A 19,925-nucleotide genomic window follows, 5' to 3' on the forward strand; every position below is an offset into this window, starting at 1 on the left:
CATCATGAGTTCATGTTTCACGTTTTCTGAAAGCACTTGATTGTATGAACAAACCACCCCTGCTCTCCCACTTCACTCCTCCTAACTGCCGGGAATTTTCTCTGAAAAGCTGGTGATCAGCGGGGGAAGGAATGCAGTCAGTAATTGGAGGGGTGTTCATGCAAGAGCAGAGCATGTCTTCCCTTGGAGGTGTATCACCATAGGGACATTCAAGGCTGTGTGAAAGTATGGTTTGCCTTGAGCCACCATAAAATTATGAACCAGAGCTGAAATTTGAGGTTAAGGTCCAAAGCTTGGATACAAAATAGTAAAAAAAAAAAAAAACAAACCCACAACCAGCCGAACACTAGATAAGCAAAATATCCCTTTTCTCTCCATCATGGCTCCAGAGCAGTCATGTGGAAGACCTTCTCCCACAAGTGGTCTATCACAGAGTTGCCAAGGGTTTGTATGGAGCTGGTAATGGGCACTACCGTAATACTGAGGAATAACGGTTTGGCTGTTCATGTCTTCTGGAGGCACAGAGCCAGGTCTCGGGAGGAAGGGCGTAAAACACGGCGAAGACACTCCCAGCACCATTCAAAGATCACGGCAAAGCAAAGCTCCTCTGCAGAGGTTCAGGCCAGCCAAAAAGCCAGCCAAACTCTCCCGTTCTACAGCTTCCTGTCTCCTAAGGAAGTAGTAAGTATTACACACTGTCCTTCTTTGCTTGAACTAGCCACAGGAATCTGGGCAAGAAATTTGATATGAAATTTTTATAACTCAATTATAGCAACATTAGACAAAGTTGGTTAAAGCTGTATTATTTATTAATGGTGCTGTTCTCCAATGTATTGAAAGTCATTCCTTCTTTCAGCACTTTCACGTCAAGGGTGGGGCTGGAGAGGGGAAAAATTTGCAAAGGCTTTAGCCTATGAATAATAAATTGAGGACATTTAACAAAAAAAGTGGCCTCCAGCAATGATATTTTACAGGAAAGTGTTTGTTATGCAGTCCTTGCTCAGCTGGATGTGAACTTAATTCACTGGTCTTCATGTCCAAAAGTTTAGTCCTTCAGGGGAAGAAAGGGAATCAAACATATATAAAAGAAACATTTACATTTAATGAGTTGGTGATTATGGGCAGGGGATGTTTTCTGACTATCAGGATCTCTAGGATCACTGCTGCTCTGGACTGACAAGCCCAGGAGCCCAATTCAGAACTTATGAGCAGCTCCCATAGATGCTAATGGGAACCGCATGTGCAGCCGAGGGTAAAAATCAGGCTCAGTGCCTTGGGATGTTTTTCGATATACATGGAAAGAGATGATATATAATATGCCCTAGAATTGAGGGAGCAAGAGATGGAGAGAAATATTAGATACAGATTGATATGAAGTCTTCCTTTTCCATGGCACGTTTCCCCTTTGTTCCCAGTAGCTGCAAAGCAGAGGTGTGATGCTCTTTGATCGTGGTGTTAGTATCTGATAGGCATTCTGGAGAGAGAAATTGCGACATAGGATTCAAGGCAGTGCAGAATCTGGTACTTGTGTGTGTGGATGTGTAATGTTAGAGGTGTCTTGAGTAGAGCCCTCCAAGCCCCAAAGTGGTATATAACAGGGAACTGATTTTCTCCTTTACGCCCAGTCATCAACTGGAAATAGCTCAGCGATCCACAGTAGCTACATCAGACATGAGATAGCTAGTGCCAGCAAGAGGAGAGGCTTTATCCGCTCACTCACACAGGCAGCGTTCCAATCAAAATACACGGAGATTATATGTGGGTACAGACAGGCACAAGCTGTCTCTCAACATTGTAGATACGCATATTTGCTCTCGTCATATACACCTCCTGAGCGTGTAGTGCACATGTGAGTCATTGCTTATAAAACCATATAAGGTAGAGCGAATAGCAGAACATGCACACCATGCTTAGATGTGTGTGTGCGCATGCAAAGAAAGAAGAACAGCTATGAAGCTTTTATTGCCATGAGCCTGGGGTGTTGCCTTCTGTCAACCTGGGAAGGTAGAAATGAGTTAAGAGCTCGTCCCAAAAAACAACCAGCCAAAGACTGCATCGTGTCACCAGGATTTTTTTTTTTTTTTTTTTTTTTTTTTTGCTTCAAGCTGCGTATTTTACAGAAATGTTTTCAAGTCTAAGCCTGGTTTTTAATTGGTACTAGGTTTCCTCTCTAAGCCAGGCTCCCCGAGTCCTGTGAGGCTGACTGCCAGCTGCTCTGTTCCCTGAGCAAGAGTAAACTCTAATTTCAAACTGTAAAAGCTTTAAAATGAGCTAAACTCAAGCATGCTGCGCTCCCTTTTCCACTTGCTTCACTTGGGGTAAACGAGCACACAAGCTGCAGGGCAGGGAAAACCGGAGCATTTATAGTGATAGTTGCAAAGTAAAAATCATCAGGCCCCTGCTGTATTCTTTCTGGTAAGGGTTAATAACACAGGCAAATGTTTCAATGACTACGAAGTATAAGTACCCACTATGCAACCCACTAGTGTCCTTTTTGCTCCCCAAAAGAAGCATGTTCTCTTGGGACGTCGCTCAAGAGAACATTTAAGCGCTTGTTTAAATTGAAGCACTTGGTTAAGTGCTGCCCCTGAAATTTTTCTGAGTACGGTCATTAAATATCAGGTACTCAAAACTGGCAAAGGAAAAATAGAATGGGAACTTCTGGTCTCATTTATTAATGACTATACACAACTCTTTGATGCCTCTCCTTTTTGTGAGTTAAATGGTTGCTCTATAAATAAGCTTAGTTCCGTTAGAATCTACTTTGAGAGCAGCCTGCGTGCGTTATGAAATGAAAATGTGCTCTCGCAGAAAATGTTGATCACTTATCAAAATTAAGTTACTGTAAAAGAGCAGATTTTTGTGGAAAATTCCAGAATTGGGATGCAAAAATGCCATGTTCCAGTCCTCCATGGGGGCTGATGTGTCACGCTCCCTGCCCTTCCCTCTGGCCTGGGCTTCCAAGCCAAACCATCCTTACCTGGGGAGAAGCATTGTCATATCCCCAAAGGAAAGGGGTTGTCCAGGGAAGATCCCAATGTGCGGAAGAGACACAAGCTCCCATGAGGTAACGCTATAGCACTTCTGAATCAAAGATTTTGCTTTTTAAGTCAATTTTTATTCTATATTCTTTTTCTTCTGAAAAATTGAAGTATTTTATGGTAAATTTTGCCTCCTACCCTGCCCCCTGGTTGGTTTTCCTTCCTTTCTGCTGGAACAGCCACTTTCTAACTAGGTCTACCTGTAATTTATGAGGGATAAACCACACAAAACAATGCCCTGCCCACGCATCTACCTTGCTGCTTCTTTCCCTCTTGCCATTATGTGTAAGTTGATGCGTGCACACATGCAGAAACATCCCGACGTTCCCTGCTACTTCTCTTTTTGGCAGTGAATTTCCGAGCTTCTCTTTCTCGTTCTCCCTTTAATCCCATGCAGCTGCAATAGCCACCTATCGAGAACAGGATTGTGGGTCTGTGCCTCAGCATGCAGAGAAACTGCGGGTAATATGTAGCATCTACTTTTGAACAGAATACCCCTAACTCGCTGCAGACACTTTATCCCACACTGATAAAGATATATTACATGCCACTGCGCTTTCAGTTGAGCAGTGCAATATAAATACCTGCAGGGTATGAATCTAATTGCTTTTGTTGTACCTGATGAAGATAACTGTACGCTGCATACGCTTGCCTTGCCGGCTCCTTTACTTCCACTGAAACTCGTTTACGATGTCACAAATTAAGATAGGCTTGAGCCAAATTTTCAGTGAGGCTCAATGGGGTACGATTGTTCCAAATGGCGCTGTTTAGTTTTGTGCTCGCGTGTCTGCAGAGATGCCGAAGCGAGGAGGTACGGCGCAGGGGCTGGCGCTGGGGTGTGCAGGAGGGCTCGGGGAACCTTGTAGCAGACCTGCGTCTTGGCTTGCTGTTGCTCTCTGTTTTCTAGCCTGAGTTTTGGTTCGCATAGGAAAACCTGTTATTTTAACTGTTAGGCACCATTTTTTCTGACACAAAACAGGGCCTTTGAAGAACAGAAAGGCAAAGCCTTCTATAAATATGGAAGTTGTTCTCTTTTTGCTTTTCCTGTTCTCCCCTTCCAGCCAGGGGACTAAGGTTACCCCTGGTTATTGTCCAGTAAATTCACAGCTCGGTGCTGGGACCGCAGGGAGGCGTGCAGCCCCGGGTGAAGGAGGGATACCTGCAGCTGTGGAGGGCTGTGCTGTACACCAGGTACCAAAGGAGGCGCTGGAAGGCAAACCCTTGCTCCACAGCAGTGCCAGCCTGGCCCGAGCCAAGCTGGGGACACGCTGACCTGCGTCCCATGACACTGGCTGCACCCCAGCAGGCTGCAAAGTTCTTTGCAAAGGAACAAACCTTTGCCTGGCGTTCTCAGGAATTTACCCCCAGCCATGGATCCGTGAGCCAGGCTGCTCAGCAGTGTTGCCATCCTGCCCCAAAAAAACCAAGCTCTGACCTTGCAGGGAGAGTTGTGTCATTGCCTCCATGCTCCTGGACTTAGCTTAGCCCTTGTGGGAGAGAAAGCCTCACCCTGAACTCTCCACCTAGCGAGAGCGGGGGAGGAAGGATATTTTTCCATTCAATATTCCTTGAGTCAGGGATTCATAATTGTGCTAAAAGGGGTTTTATTGTATTCCTACAGCACTGCTATGTTTTTCACTCCCTTTATAAGAGGTGGGCTTTTCAGCTGGGGCAAATCATTAGCAGAGGTGAGCCTATTTTCCCCAGGTGAAGGCGTCCCTCCAGCCCCAGCCCTGGAAGATGGAGGTACCCCAGACCAGGCAAAGGGCATCATTCCCTGAAGCAGCCCCTCTCGGCAGGTGCTGCTCCTCGGCAGATGTCTGCTGGGCCCTCACTGAGAGCAAGGCTGCCCGGGGTCATTGACACAAGTTTTTTGTTCCTTTCATTATTACAATGCACAGAAAAAGAGAGAAAGGGAGACATTATGCACCTCTGAAAAAGAAATTAACTCCACTTTCAAGTGAATGGCAAAACAAGAGAAAAAAGACCCAAGAAAGAAATCCTCCAACTATAAGTGAGGCTGTGCCATGCTGCCCATTGATGGATCTCAGTCCCCTTATAGCTGAGAAAATATGTAGTCATCTCTTGCCTCAGGGCTGGTTGCAGCGCATTAAATGGACTTGTTTGGTTTAATTGGAAGATGAGTAGTGATTGCATTTTTGTAACCTATTAGACTGCACTGCCTCTTGGTCTAGTATTGCACTCAAAATTACAGTCTGGAGTATGAGTGAGGGCCTCATTTCTACTCCCCCTTCATCTTGATTAAATAATGACTTGAAACAAAAAAAAATCCAATAAATATATATCTTGGGTTCCCTTGAGGGCAGCAGTAGGTCCCCTGCTGAAAGCTGGAGAAAGCAAAGTTCATTGAGATTATTTAATTACTTATTAGAGAGGGGGGGAAAAAAATCCAAATGTTCGCATAGAGAAAATTAGATTCATGAAAGAGCAGACTCTTTTTAAGACACCCTAGAAAAATAAAAAGCCATTAGAATTCAATTGAGCTCTGCACAGTGTTTTCAGACGTGGTGCTCGGTATCTGTCTCGTAAAAATGGGACGAGAAGCAAAGCCAAGGTCGTTAGATGAGGACTATGTCTCCAAGCAGACAGGCGAGTTAAGCATCCTGAGACTTGTCTTGGCTTTTGCTGCAGGACAGAAATCTCCCCTACGGTCTGCAGGAAGCTACAGGCTCCGGCCTGGTGTCTCGAGGTGGTGGGGCTGGGAGCTGCTGTCCCTCCCCTCGGCACCTGCGTTGCTCAGGTCAGACTCTCCACTCCTCACGAAGGCTGTGGGCTCTGTATTTCACTGATATCCATGTTGCCTCTTCCCAGAATGCTGCTACCACATATGTTGAGCTACAGAGGAGGTTGTTGATCCCCCAGTGACTTGACAGATTTTGTGATGTGCTGACAACAGTTGCTACTTTGAAGGTAGACTTCAGCGAAGGGAAAGCAAGAACATACATCCCAGGTCCCAACAGCAGTCTTAAAAGCCAGTTTAGAAATGCCAAGAAACTGCTGTATTTCTTGGCAGAAATAAAGGCCTTTTCGTTTAGACTGGGAGGGAACACAAGTGAGGTGTTTGTGCATGTGATGCTGGGGTCGGTGCCCACTCCAGGCCTTTCCTATCTCTGTAGCCAGAGCATACCTCACGTGGTGCATTTATGCCTGTAAATTAAAGGTGATCAAAAGCTGGTTGTCTCCTGTTTAGGGTTCTGATCTAATGCCAACCATAATACATCTTTAAATAAAAAACTCTGGTGCTCATTTAAAAGTGTAATCCTGTATCTTCAGGGATGTGGCTGGGGGGAGCGCAGTGGTTCATAGCAAGGAGGCCGGTTCTCTCGGAGCTCTGGATGTGGCATCAGAGTTTCAGAAAGAATTGATTAAAAGTGGAGGACAGACGGACACCTGGCTCCCTTATGTTCCTTTGACATTCCAATTTCTACTGGAGTAAACAAAGACTGTTAGAGAAGTACTAGAGCTGAGAAGTAGCAAGGAGCAGGACCAGATGCCAAAATGAGGACTTGTTATGTGTGTCTCTACTCGTTCCTAGTTGGGAACGTTTGGGAGATATTTCTGCTCTGTTCAGGGCTTCTGCGTTCAAGGTACAAGTTGGCTAGTGAAGAAGGATCACTGCATTACCACTGCTGAGGCTCCCAATGCCTCCAAGTTACAACTGAGCGCAGCTTAGAAGTTAGTATGGGGTGGGGATGGAGGAGTCCCCAGCTCTAGGATGCATTTGCTGGAATGAACCGATTCGTGTCCCTCTGTCCCTTACCCCAGAAACAGTAGTGCTTCTCTCTCTGACAATGGTAGGAAGTACTTGGAGATCCTCCAACTCCAGGTGTTTTCAGAGCATGAGGACATTGTGGGCAGTTGTCATTCCACAGACTGGGTGCTGAGAGCCACTGTGTGTGTTAGTAGCTCTGCTCTGGTTTCACCCAGGGTTTCACCCAGATCAGATGCCACTGGCAGGAGGGTAGATGTGAAGGCACCATCTAATGGCATGAAGGAGCACCATGTAAAAAGTAACACAGGCTGGGTCTGTAGCCCCAGATGCGGATGAGAAAGAGCCCTGTCCCTGTGCCAGCCAGTCCAGGGCTAAGCTCTCCGAAGGGACTGGCCCTCTCCCTGCTGTGTGACAGCTGATCCAAGTCTCCTCTGCTCCCTGAGATATTACCAACATTGCAATGTGGTTTTCTCATCTCAGAATAACCCAGATTTGTGAGGGCATGGCCCAGGTCCCTAGTGTGGAGAGCGTGGTGTAGAGGTAAGGTATTGCATGCCCCAGAACGCAGTGTGAGGACATACGCAGGTGTCTTGAGGGAGCACAGCTTGCTGGGATCGTGTTGGAGGACTATCCTGAGTGGGGGGGGAACCAAACGTATGTGTCTCCACTCTAAGGACCCTGGACCAAACCTTATGGGCGGGGATGAGGAGAGCAGAGCATCTGAGTGAAAGAGGAGGCGGCCACATGAATGTGTAGATGTGCTGGGTCTGCATTTGGCCCGAATTCACACGCCATTGTAAGGGCAGACGTTAGCACTAACACAGCCGCACTCCCGGTGCCGGTGCATTCCTGGACTGACTCAGGCAAATGCCAGTGGAGTTAAAACTGAACTGTAAAATACTCAAATGATGTAAATGCCCTTGGTGGTGCTCAGGGTCCCAGACAACAGCCCTGCCCGGGACAGCCATTGTGGGTTTGGGGTCCTTGCTGACCCCGTTGGGTTCAGCAACCCACCAAAACCCAGCCAGGGTATGGCTGCACCCCCACACAGAGGCTGGCAGGAGCAGAGCTGTCGTCTCCTTCCCCATAGGTCTCCAACGCAATGTGGGGAGGAAACTTTTCCTCCTCTACTTTATTTTTCTGGTTCTTCTCTCCCTTGAGTTCCCTTTGTCACTTCCATGAAACCCAAGGGGCTTTAGTGCAAGCTGCGACTTTTCGGCACAAGCCACCAGCCCCCAGGAATGGGCTGCACGGCCTAATTTAAAGCAGAAGGAAACAAAAATGAGGAATAGGTGAGACAAGCAAGCAGACAAAACGCAGTCATGACATTTGCATAGAGGAGGCGAGCGAACAGTTGGCAGTGTGGATTGAAGAGAGGGTTTATGTTTTTTTCATGTAATTTGAGACTCTAATGATGGACTTATGTTGCCCGCTCTTCCTTTTTTCTTACACCTTACCTACTAAAGGAGGAGTTCTTGATGGGTAAGTGGATGCTATCCGCAAGACACCAGGGAATTTATTAGAGGTCACTTGAGCGCATTAGCTATATCTTCTTCAGGGGGAAAAAAGCACACAAAGAAGTATCTGTATACCTTTTATTTCCAGAGGGATTTTTCTTTTTTTTCCCCTCCCCCTCCTTTTCTTTTCTTTTTTTTTTTATTTGTTTCAAAGTTATAAGCTTGTTTATTTGCCAGTTTTTACTTTGTACAGAAGCCCTTAAATTGATTTGATTTTTCTTTGCTTATTTTAGTGACATTCATTCAGCCTCTTTAATAAAGAAGCTTAAAAAATTCCCTCATTTAAGATTTTGTTTCATTTTTGTTTTCTTTCCAAGGATTATGTAGGGCTTTTATATGTATATTCCCTTTTTTTTTTTTTTTCCCCTCCCTCTCTTTAAGGTTAAATAAGGGCTTTGTCCTCTGTTACACCTTTTTTATTTAGTTAGCTATTTTGATTCTTTGGTTGCCCGTTTATGTTGTTGAACTCTTTTTGTTTAACATGAATCGCATGCTGATACTCTTTGCATGATCTCTAAATCTTCCCGTTATCATAGCAGGGGGAAAAGAAGTTTCTTCTTACTGTGGATTTCTTTCAGGGATATGTGCTTTTGTTTACTTCTCCTCTTTCTTTTTCTTTTTCTTTCTTTCTTTCTTTCTTCCTTTGTTTCTTTCCTTTCCTTTTGTTTCAGTGCATCATGACGGTAAAATTTCTGAGTTTATTTAAAAAAAAAAAAAAAAAGCAAAGTAAAACCAAAACCAACTCTCCCCTAAAAACCATTCAAACAATGCCAAATGGCTTTTTTGCTTTCAGATCTCTCAGTCAGGGTCTTCTGCTGACCTCTTTACCAAAACAGACAGCCCACCTGGCAACCTAGCCAGCCAGAACGGAGAGTATCATGAATATGACTCAGGAAACGATACTTCCTCCCCTCCCTCCACTCAAACGAGCTCATCCAGGTCAAAGGACAGCCAGGAGAAAAGAAGTCTAGTCCATGATGGCTTTGGCCATGCCTTCTCGTCCGGGAAGCCCAAACTGGCCAACAGCGATAACAGCTCTGATTCAGGAAATTCCTTCACCAGTTGCTTTTCCCAGACCAAGGGAACAGCTTTGGAAAATCTGTCTCCAGATGCCCAGGGACAAGACCGAAGGTCAGTGATTACCAGTAGCTGCTGCTGGCAGCCAAATACCTGGTACGTTGTTGCTCTGTATCTCCTGCCCACTCGCTGGCTGCGGTGGTGAGCTGGCAGGGAGGTTTTTGTGGTCTGGAGGCAGTTAGATATAAATCGGACCCACGGTCTTGCCAGTCTGGAGTCCACAACGCAGCGATGACCAATACTGTAGCCTGAGGAGGAGGATGAAACCCAGCCATCACACCCCTGGGCATCGCCTGTGCCGGCTTTTCTGGCATGAATGTGGCTAATGCAGGGTTTGGCCCTGGGTTGAGCCGTGTCCTGAACACAGCCCTGCTCAGACGGACATGGCCATGTCAAAGAAAAGAGTTGCCGGCCCTTCTGGGCAAAGTTTAGGAAGGTACATCAGGGGGTTGCCGTGCTAATTCTCCTCCTCCACTTACTGTGGGGAAGGGGAGCGGGGTTCATTTTTGCTAAAACCAGTATGGGCTGTTCTTTCACCTGTCCAACGAGCCAAATCCAGCCTGGCCCTTTCCAGCTTGTTCAGCACGGGTCCTGGGTGATGGGATAGGATCTCCTGTAGGTGGGGAGCACAGGGAGGGGCAGGTGTGGGATAACACAGCAGCAGCTCTGTGCGGTGGGGCCGCGGGGCATCAGGGACAGGGAGAGGAGTGAAATCACCATCCAGTGCCACAGGTCATCATCAAGAGAGGGGAGGAGATGCCAGCCTCCATCATCACCTCCCATTCCTGGGGGTTTGCCGGGTGATGTTGGGGATGGAGGCGCTGAAGCACGGTGGCGGGTACCCAAGGCTTTGCTCAAGCAGTGGTGTTAGGGAGCTCTTCCAGCTCAGGCCCTCGGGTCTTAAATGCTGAAAGTTAGAGCCAGGATGCAGTCTCGGGGTGGGAGCACTGAAGGAGAGAGGAGAGGGAGCGAGGGGAATTGGTGTTAGGAAGAACAAGCCCTCAATCTTCAGCCAGAGGGTAAAATTTTAGGGCTGTATATACTTTTCACATTGAGTCCAGTGGGATAACTCTGCCTTCACATGGGTGGAGCTGGGATTGCAGCTGGCCCTGGCTGCTGGGAGGCTGCCTTGCTGCTGGGCTCTAACACCAGTTGATAGCCAGGGCACTTCTGGAAGTGAAGGAATTCATGCAGCTCTGTCCAAAGGCAATGGGACGTGCCCGCTGGTGCTGCTCCGCAGCCAGGCTGGAGCACAGGCCCTTGCCCTGTCCTGCTCCAGTTTTCCCTTGTTCCAGCAGTTCTCACCTCGCTCCCTCCCCAGGACCTGCACCACTCACTGGCTGGACCCAGGCTCTGCCAACCAGACACCTCTGGTGTGTTGGGCATGGGGCAGAAGAGCTGCCCTTCATGCCACCCGAGACCTCTTCCACAGCCTGGAGGGTGAGCTCTTGGGCTCTGACCCACACACACAGGGTCTTCTGCAACAGCAGCCTGGGGAGCCAGGAGGTCGTCTTTATCCCCCGTTGGGGAATGGGAGGATGGGAGTACTTGTTGGCTGGAGTGTGGTGCTCCCCTCAGCCAGGGACCAGTCCCAGTTCAGCCACAGCTTCAATGACTATCCAAATATATGTTCACAGAGGGTGCCTGTCCTTGTGTCTCAGCTGTTCAGAGGAGAAGAAGCGAAACTTCCTCCCGTCCCCAACCCACAGTTCCCCTCTAAGGCCATGTTCCCGCAGCGAGTCGTACACCAGCACGGGCAGATCTTCCCGCGGCTCCAGCCATTCCAGCCACTCCCATTCCTCACACCACAAGGCTTCTCCCAGGTACTCCCGAAGCAGGTCCTGCTCTTCAGGAAAGAGGTAAGACTGGCTAAAACAGCTGTCTCTGTGATCCTGGGCAATGTCTAACTCTTGCAGGCTGGCAGGCTCCTTGCAGGAGGACGTGTAAGAGTTTGGGGGGTGCCTAGAGATCCACATGGCTTGTGGTGAACTGGCCACACAGAGCTGAGCTGAGACCATGAAATATGGGGCATCTCTTCACCCCATGAGCCCACATTTGGAGGAGTCTGGTACAGCCTCACCCTCCAGCACCATAGAATGGTTTAGGTTGGAAGGGACCTTGAAGATCATTGAGTTCCAACCCCACTGCTGTAGGCAGGGACACCTCCCACTAGACCAGGTTGCTCAAAGCCCCATCCAACCTGGCCTTAAACACCTCCATCTTTAACTCTTTTATCATTCTTCCCTATCCCTAGGTCTTCTTCACATTCCCCCAGCTATTCCTCCAAATCCTGCAAAAGAAGTCCTGGGAGCAGGAGTTCAAGGCCTCGTCGGAGCCCCAGTTACTCCCGCTACAGCCCCAGCAGGTACAGCTGTCTCCTCATGTGATATCTGCTGCCTCACGCTTTCCCGCTGCCTCTGTCACTTGTTTGGACTCCATCATGGCTGCCAGCTCCTTCTGCCAGTCCTAAACTGCTCCCTCAGCTTTCTTACTGGGTGCTTTAATCCTCAGCACTGGGGTGAGAGGGAGCAGGGGGACAGGGAGTAAGGCATATGGCAGTATGTTATGTTGGCCCTCATCCACTGGAAATTTCTCACCATTTATTGCCCCAGAGCTGGTGCTGGTTGCTGATGGAAGAGCCCAGAGATGAGCCTTTCACTTTCTGTGGGAAAACTGGATTTCCTGTAGCCAAGGACTGCCCTGCGTTGATTCAGGGGAATTTCACACAAAGCACTTTTGGGGTTAGGTTGCTGGGAGGGAGACCTGGTTTATCCCTGGCTTTGAAGCATCATGGTATCTTACACTCCGAGCGTGTGGCATGTGAAGCGGCTGTTCCTCCGCTCCAAGCCCTTGCAGGGGACACGCTATGCAGCCAAGAGTGCACAGATGGCTGCTCGGTGGTGTTTGCCAGGGCTCATGCGAGTGGAAGACGCCTCATAGGAAAACTTGGGGACTGCCCCTCTCTATCATGTTGGTGTAAATTGTGGGCAGAGCGTTAGGGTCCAGTTGGGTCTGCCCCCAGCTTTCATCACCCGAGGAGCAGCCAGCAGGGCTGCAGCCCTTGCCAGAGAGGGATCTTACTGCAGTAAGAAAAGACACTCTGCTTTTCAGAATCATGGCTTTGCCAAAGAGGTGTCAGGCCCTGGGAAGTGCCCCTCCTGCGTGGGCATATGCCGGGTACCCTCGTGCTGGCACTCAAGCAGCATTGCAGGGGGAAACACAGTCCAGGTGATTATTCCTTCCGCACCCCATAGAAAACACACATCTCACAGCTCAGCCCTAGTGGTGCCTTTCGACAGTTTTTTTTTTCCGGTAACAACTGCTGCTGAGCCTACTGTGAACATTTTGCACCCTTAAAATGTTACATTCCCAAGGTTTGATTCTTGCAGGCTGTGACAATCCCTGCACTGGTGTAGGAGAATATTTCCTGCGTGCAAGGATCAGGCCCTTGACCTGTAACATGTCGCTTCGCAGTTGGCATTGAGCAGGGTGTGTGAAGTCAGCTACACTCCACAGAAGGGCCTGTGCTGACGTGTACGGGAATTTAACAAAAGAGAAAACCATAGCAACACCGGCACTCCTTCTGGCGAGCCATGCAGAGCTGCGCAGCCCTGCAGGGATGCTGGGGGCCCTCTGCTCACGTGGGGCTTGCTGGCAGGGTTGTTCTTGCCTGCTTCTGCAGCACGGCCAGCAAGAGCAATTTTAGTAGAACTAAATACAGAGTGCTTCCACAGACACAGGTACATGGAAGCCATCTTAGCTCAGCAGCGCAGGGCCATCAGGAGACACTACTGAACCCCCCAGATACAATTTATGGGTGTCCATCTGTCTAGCGAGATGAGTGTCTCTTTGTCCAGCTAAGTCAGTGTGTGCAGGGCTGATGCCACCAGAGCACTTTGCTTAGAGTGGTCCCTTTTGGAGCTAATTGTCCTTCCGCTCATCTGTGCCTTCATGGGCTGTTGCCTCCACATCCAAAAGCCACCCCGCAAAAACCCAGCAGTGACAGTTGCCAATCTGTGCCTTCCCCAGAGACCGTGAGCGAGAGCACAAGTACGGCTCTAGTGAGAAGGAGTCGCACAGGGAGCGTGACCGGCAGCGGCGGCAACGGTCCTATTCACCCCTGAGGAAACGCAGGAGAGACTCTCCCAGCCACCTTGAAGCTCGGCGCATCACAAGGTAAGGGGACATGGTCCCATCATTTGGAGACAGGCTCAGCTGGTGCTCCCAGGGAGAAGGTGGGCTGTCCTTGGGTCCCAGCCCTTGCCAGCGGAGGTTGCTGGAGGAGACCGGTTTCCCTGAGCCTGATCAGCAGGCCCTTCCGCGCCTCCTAGAGCTTGGGAATTTCCAGCTAGAGACGGAGGAGGGGGTGTCTCAATTACAACAAAGAAAAAAGGCAGGTGAAGTCAGAGCTGGGACTCACCTGGCAGGTACCAGGACCATCCCCCCCCAGGCTTTTTGTTTCATCCTCTCCTGTGGTAGATGTCCCACACTGTAGACGGAGTCAAACATTGATTCTAAGCTTCATGCTGAGGGCTCTTTGGGACAGCATCAGGCAGAGCCCAGCCTAAGACTTGGTGCTTGGGGCATTCCCCAGGGCCCTAAAAGTGGGTGGTTTGAATCCCAAAGCCTGTCAACTACCTGATCTCTTCCTTTTCTTTCTTTTAAAGAATCACAATCACATTTTGGGGGACAGTTGTGCAAAGTAACCAGTGTTTTTTGGAGATTTTGGCAGTAAATCCATCCTTGTGTCGCTGGTAACCCACATTTCTCTGTCCCCACAGTGCCCGCAAACGCCCCATCCCTTACTACCGTCCCAGTCCCTCCTCCTCCAGCAGCGCCAGCAGCTATTCCTCCTGGTACAGCAGCTTTAGCCGCTCCCCAAGCAGGAGCCGGAGCTACTCCAGCTACCGAACAAGCCGGAGCCGAAGCTGGAGCAGCAGCAGCGCTGAGGGCAGGAGCCGCAGCCGGAGTTCGGGCCCCAGGAGCAGCCACAGCCGGAGTTCAGGCCCCAGGAGCAGCCGCAGCAGGAGCAGGAGCTATGACTCAGGAGGCAGCTCTGACAGCCTTCGTCGCTAGGGAGTGCCCCCGATGGCTCCTGTGCTGTCTTCGCCTCCAGATTCCTGGCATTCTTCGCTTCCTTCCCACCTACCTGGCCATCGATAGCAATCATCCCCGATACTGATGTGGTGGCAGTGCTGGATCCCCCTTCCCCGGTTTGGAGTAAGAGCCCCCATGCGCCCAGCGCAGCCCCTTCGCTGCCTTATGGAGCGGGTGGATCCATCCCAGCTCCCCCGGCCAGGGCTGGAAGAAGGGTCGGTGCTTCAGAGGGTCTGTCACGACAGACCTGCTCCATCCTCCCCAACATCTACCCATCGCTGCCGCTCTCCAAAGCGCTACCAGCTGGTCCAAAGGAAAGAACTCAGCTCCTTGCTCTTCCATCAAACCAGGAGCCAGCAAGTTAACTTCTGTTGGAGGGAGAGACCCAATTAGGGAGGAATTTGCTGGGAAGCTTCGGTGATGAGTGGGGGTGACCTGTCCCCTCCAAGGCAAATATCAGGTCCTTTGGGTCTCTCCTCCAGAGTTTCTGCCCACTCTGCAGCAGGCCTCTTCCATGAGAGAATATTTATTGCCGGTCAACCAGTCCCTGCTATAAAAAGAAGGCTGGAAATCCCTTCTGACGTAATTCCCTGGGGAAAAAAAAGGCCATTTCCTCTTTTTCTCCCATCCAGGTACGCATCATCTTTTGCAGGGTTGTTTTAGCCTCCCCCAGCACTGTGACTTGCTTGCAAACAAGCTGCTGAGGTCTGCAGCAGATGTGGGGCCGGTGGGGTACAAGGGAGAGGGGAGCCGGTGCCACGCTGCACTCCGAGGGGTCAGACCGTGGCGTGGGAGGTGGGGGCCATGGGGCTCCCTTCTCGGAGGAACCCTCTTGCGGTTTGGGTTTAGGTTTTTCTGAAGGGAGCCTTCCCCTTCGGAGTGCAACGCTGGTGGGACTGTAAGGAGATAAAGAGACAGCCTAGCTGCGGGGTGTAGCGAAAGCATGCAGGTGAAAAGGGCATTGCATGAGCCAGAGGACCCCAATTCCCCTTCCTCATAACAGGCAGTAATTTTAAGCAGTGCCTGGGGGATTTCAGGAAATCATTTCTCCTTGAGACCCTCAGGCTCCTGCTGAGGCAGCCACGCTGCGGGGCTTGGGCAGGATGATGCACTTGCACCCCAATTTTGTTGCTGGGAGGATGGAGCGGTGCAGGGGGACAGAAAGGGTCCCCCTCTAATTGTCTGTTTTTCCAAGAAGCCGCAGGCAGCGGCAGGAGGGCCCTGCCTGCCCGGGCCGCCCTGGGCCCCGGGGTTTTGTCTCCCTGCCAGCCCAGCCGCCTGCGCAATTACCGTGTTTTGCAGGGTAACAAAGGCTTCTCCCAGCACAAGCTGAGCTGGTGCTGAGGAGTTTCTTTCTCTTACAACACCTGGGTGCTTAGAGACGCTAATTTGGGTTTAAGGCTTTCCCTCCCTCCCTTTTTCCATCCCCTCCCCTTCCATCCTGCATGATTATTAACGAGTTTGAGCTTAATGAGTCAAAGAGGTGTGTCATTTAGGTGTCACAGAAAAGGGCCAAGTGGAGCCAGCAGCTGCTGGAGGAGGAGAGGGGGTAGAAAGAAATGCACCATCACCCCCAGGTGAAGAGTTACCTGCAGTCCCCCAGTCCCACTGGCAGCAGGTAAAGGGGCAAAGCCGCAAGCAGAGGAAGGCCAAGCACCACGTGGTGTTCTGGTGGAGCTGGATGATTGCCTTAGCAAGCATATAAACCTGTTATCTGTTAGAAAGTACAGCAGCATGGAGTGTATTTCCACCTGGATGGTACAAAGGGAAGTTTTATGCCAGAGGTCCCTTTTCCCCAGTATCCTCTTACTGCTGGTCTCTCTCATCCTGTGCCTTCAACCCCCAAAGCCCCCCCCCCCCTTTTCCCCATCCCTCATCCCCTGCCTTGCTCTCTGCAGGTAATTTGAAGATGAGGGTGGATGAGGCAGAGCGCAGGGCACTGGTATGGTCGGTGGCTTGGTGGGGACATGAGTCCGTCTCCTGGGAAGCCACTTTCTAGGACATAAAGAAAAGCGTTCCTGGTAGGGCTGAGCAAACGCTCTAGGGCTGTGATCGAGGGATCAAAGACAGGGTGTTCTTGCAGCAGGGCGCCACTGCCCTTCCTCCTGCCCTGGCCCTGACAGTGGCCCCTTGGCCATCTTCTGCAGTGAACTCCCTTCTCGTAAAGGGCTGAAAACCTCATGCTTCTTCCCCAAAGAGTCTCTCCCAGTTTGATGTTGAAATGCTCCGTCCTTCTATTCCCTGGGAAGAACCAAAAGCAGCAATGGGAGCCCAAGCCCCAAGTCTAGCAGCGTTTCAAGAGTAGCCCCATACCCCTTAATGCACCCTAACGCACACTTGCATCTGTAGCAAGGAAGCAGCGAGCTGAGAGGTCAAAAACTAGGAAAGAAAAGAAGCGGGGCTTTGTGCAGCTGGTATAAATATCAAAACACAGCATTGACTCGAGTTCCTCGTGGCTGGGGACAGATGATCAAAGCACTGCATCGGGGCAGCAGCACCCGCCGACTGTGGGACAGGAGGTGACTCCAAGGGTTGCGCGGGGCTGACGGTGGCTCTCGTACCCATCCGGCTGATCCATGCTTCGAGGACTGCCTCCGCTTGTACAGTCCGTGGCAGCTAAATGCTCCTGGGGTTTCCCAAGCAGACTTGCGTCGAAGTAAACCTCTTTATTTATTTATTTATTTATTTATTATTATACTATTTTTAATTGTATATCAGAATGGATGCAGGTGGTCACCATTACCAGTATTTATTTATTCTATTTTTTTTTTTTTGGAACAATAAGTTATTTTTGGATCTGTTTGTTTGTTGGAATGTATTTGTGCCGCTGTTCTCACGTAAAGGTTTACAGTGCTGGCCCCTCTCATCAAGGTGGCTGGAGGAGTGATGGTCACTCCTACTACCAACGTGTCCCTTCAGTTGCACTCTCCAGAGCAGAGTGGAGAGAGTGTGACGGCCAGAGGGATGCAGGGCAGAGCTGTTTGTCTGTTTTCATGTTAAAATCTAGGGTTTCTCATTAGATTTGTGCAGGAATGCGATGGATGTCACCAGAGAAATGGGTCTAGGACCTCACAGAGGTGACAGTGAGGGTCTGCTTGCCGGCCGGCCGAGCAAAGGGCAATTTGCAGTGCTGCAAGGGAAAGTCTCGCCCCAGTGCGTGCTCGTGCCGGCCGGGTGCCAGCTGGCGGCTGCTGCTGTTTCCCTTGGCTCCGCAGCCAGCGCACAACCCGAAACCGAGCTGCTCTGCACAGGCACCGCTGGTTTCCCTGGGAGGATGCCGTCGCTAGGACTCCCCTGCCGTGTTTATCACTGCGCGATGACCCACCCATGGGAAAAGTAAAGAAATAAGGCCGTGAGAGAGTGATCCACGCTGAAGATGCTTGCAAAATCCAGACCTCTGGTGACAGGACCTAACTAAGTCCGTGTGTGTACGTATATGTGTGTGTATATGTGTATGTGCACATGTGCATATACATATGAGTTTTCCTCAGTGGTGGTATTTATTTTTTAACTTATTTAAGATTTTTAGTACAATCTGGAACATGACCTTCCCTGTCGGTCGACAACTGGGTTTTCTGTTGGTTTGCGAGAAGCTTTTCTGTCTCTGTGCCTTTTGCCAGCGCTTTTTCTTTTCTAACGTTTCACTCGCTTATCGCTTTCATGGATTTTTGCTCCACGTCTAGCATCTCAGATTGCTGCTGGTGCTCTCTGCAAGGAGCAGCGTTCACCTGGTGGAAAGGCAACTTGGTCATTTGGGTGTTGGTGAATCACTGCTCGCCTGCGGTCGGCTGCATGAGGGATGCCCAGGGACGGCCGCAGCCTCACCCAGAGCAGCAAGGCTTCAGGAAAACATCTCAGCCATCTTTTGGAGGCGGTATCTCAGAGGGTTTTGCTTTCCTCCTATACAGAGGCTCTTTCCTGCCCACAATTTTGTTTCTATCCCCCAAGTGCCCTGGTTGCCTTTCCCCAGCAGAGTATGTGTCACAGCAGCACCCACTCCCAAATTTCCCCCTCACCCCAGACTCATGCCGTCGGTGCTCCCTGCACCAGCCTTAGCTCTGGGTTTCTTGCGCCGAGCGAGGCTCGTCCCTCCTCTCCCAACCCCAGCGTTGGCACCAGGCTCCAGAAAACCCAACGCAATCTCTGCAGGTTTGCTGGAAAGCAAAAATAAGGGATATTTCAAAGCACAGTTGTGTTCTTTCTTTTCTTCATGGGTTACAAGCACTCAGCCGAACTTTGCTTTATGTTGACTGCAACTTTTCTCAATGTTTTCCTTGTTTTGGGGGACTGAATTTGTACCAAACTTGTCTGTAACAGCTAATCACTGTTATTTTGCTATGCATTGTACATATATTGAACAGGCTGAGAGGACTTAGCCTCTATTTAATATTTATTTCTTCTATTTATTGAGCATTACTTTAAAAAAGCTATTTGGGTCTTACTGTTGGGTCTGTGAAGGTAGGAGCCTTTGAGGTGTTGCCATGTATGTTGGAGAGAGGTTATCAGAGAGGTGAATTACTGAGGCTTTCACCTGCCAGCATGGAGATATCTGGCAGACAAATTAGGCTCATTTGGAGCTCAACCACCAATGATTTCAGGAGGAACCTCATTTAGATGGAGATGAGCAAGGCGGGGGAAAATCCTCCGTCTTCTTGGACCAGCTTCTATTGACAAATCACAAAGGTGCTGGGCATTCGGAGGCGACAGGCCAGCTATGGCGGAGGAATAACCCTGCTCTTCCTCCTCCATGCCGTGTAGGGCTGCTTGGATCGCCAAAGGTCCCTGGAGATCTCTGATCTCCCACCACTGACCCCCTCTTGGCTCTCAGTGGTTATTGGGGGAAGGGGGGACTCGCCCTTTCGTTGATGTGAGGAAGGCAATAGGGTTGAAGAAGCAAGGATGTCCACCATACCCCATCCCAAGACCCTCATCCTTGTGTCGTGTCCTACTTTGCCCCCTTCCCCGAGCTTTGTGCCAGAACCAGTAGTTTTGCCTGGACGTGAACTCGGGAAAGGTGGCCAGGGCAGGACTGGGGAGGTCTCTCCTGTCGTCTCCAACACGAGACGGAGCTTGCTGCAGGCATCCTCTCCCGGCTTTGAAAAAAGCTGAAAATCACAACCAGCCCCAGTGTCACTCCACCGCTGCCACAGCCATTGGCCTTGTGGGCCGAGTGGGAGGTGTTTGTGCTCCATGGGCAGAGCTGCCCAGGCTGGCGGAGGGTGGATGTGGCTCCAGCGTTGGCAGGCGAGTGCCCAGGCTGTTCCAACAGAGCTGCCCGGGAGCTGCAGGGCGCTCAGCTGTGGGGCTGTCAGGATATTTGTTTGAGAAAAGGATGGATTCAGGTGCCTAAGTGAAGACTTTGTCCTTTAGTGTCCAGTGGGGTTTTATTACCTCTTTACCAGAGAATAAATAATTCTCATGACTTTTGCTGCTACCTGGAAGTTTGCACATGACCGGGAG

General features: G+C 50.1%; 1 protein-coding gene across 1 annotated transcript in view; it reads left to right on the forward strand.

Moving 5' to 3' along the window:
- SRRM4 (serine/arginine repetitive matrix 4) overlaps positions 1-14,444 on the forward strand; it is a gene marked incomplete at both ends in the record, with an annotated part of 45,337 nt that extends 30,893 nt beyond the window's left edge. Inside the window, 6 exons of the mRNA XM_082491877.1 lie at positions 519-681; positions 9,085-9,422; positions 11,006-11,227; positions 11,623-11,733; positions 13,398-13,544; positions 14,150-14,444. Of these exons, the coding sequence (XP_082348003.1) occupies positions 519-681; positions 9,085-9,422; positions 11,006-11,227; positions 11,623-11,733; positions 13,398-13,544; positions 14,150-14,444 (1,276 nt within the window). The remainder of the gene's footprint in view (positions 1-518; positions 682-9,084; positions 9,423-11,005; positions 11,228-11,622; positions 11,734-13,397; positions 13,545-14,149) is intronic.
- Positions 14,445-19,925: the final 5,481 nt, after the last annotated feature.

This window comes from Vanellus vanellus (assembly GCF_965231255.1).
Source record: "Vanellus vanellus genome assembly, chromosome: 16".
Taxonomy (NCBI): domain Eukaryota; kingdom Metazoa; phylum Chordata; class Aves; order Charadriiformes; family Charadriidae; genus Vanellus; species Vanellus vanellus.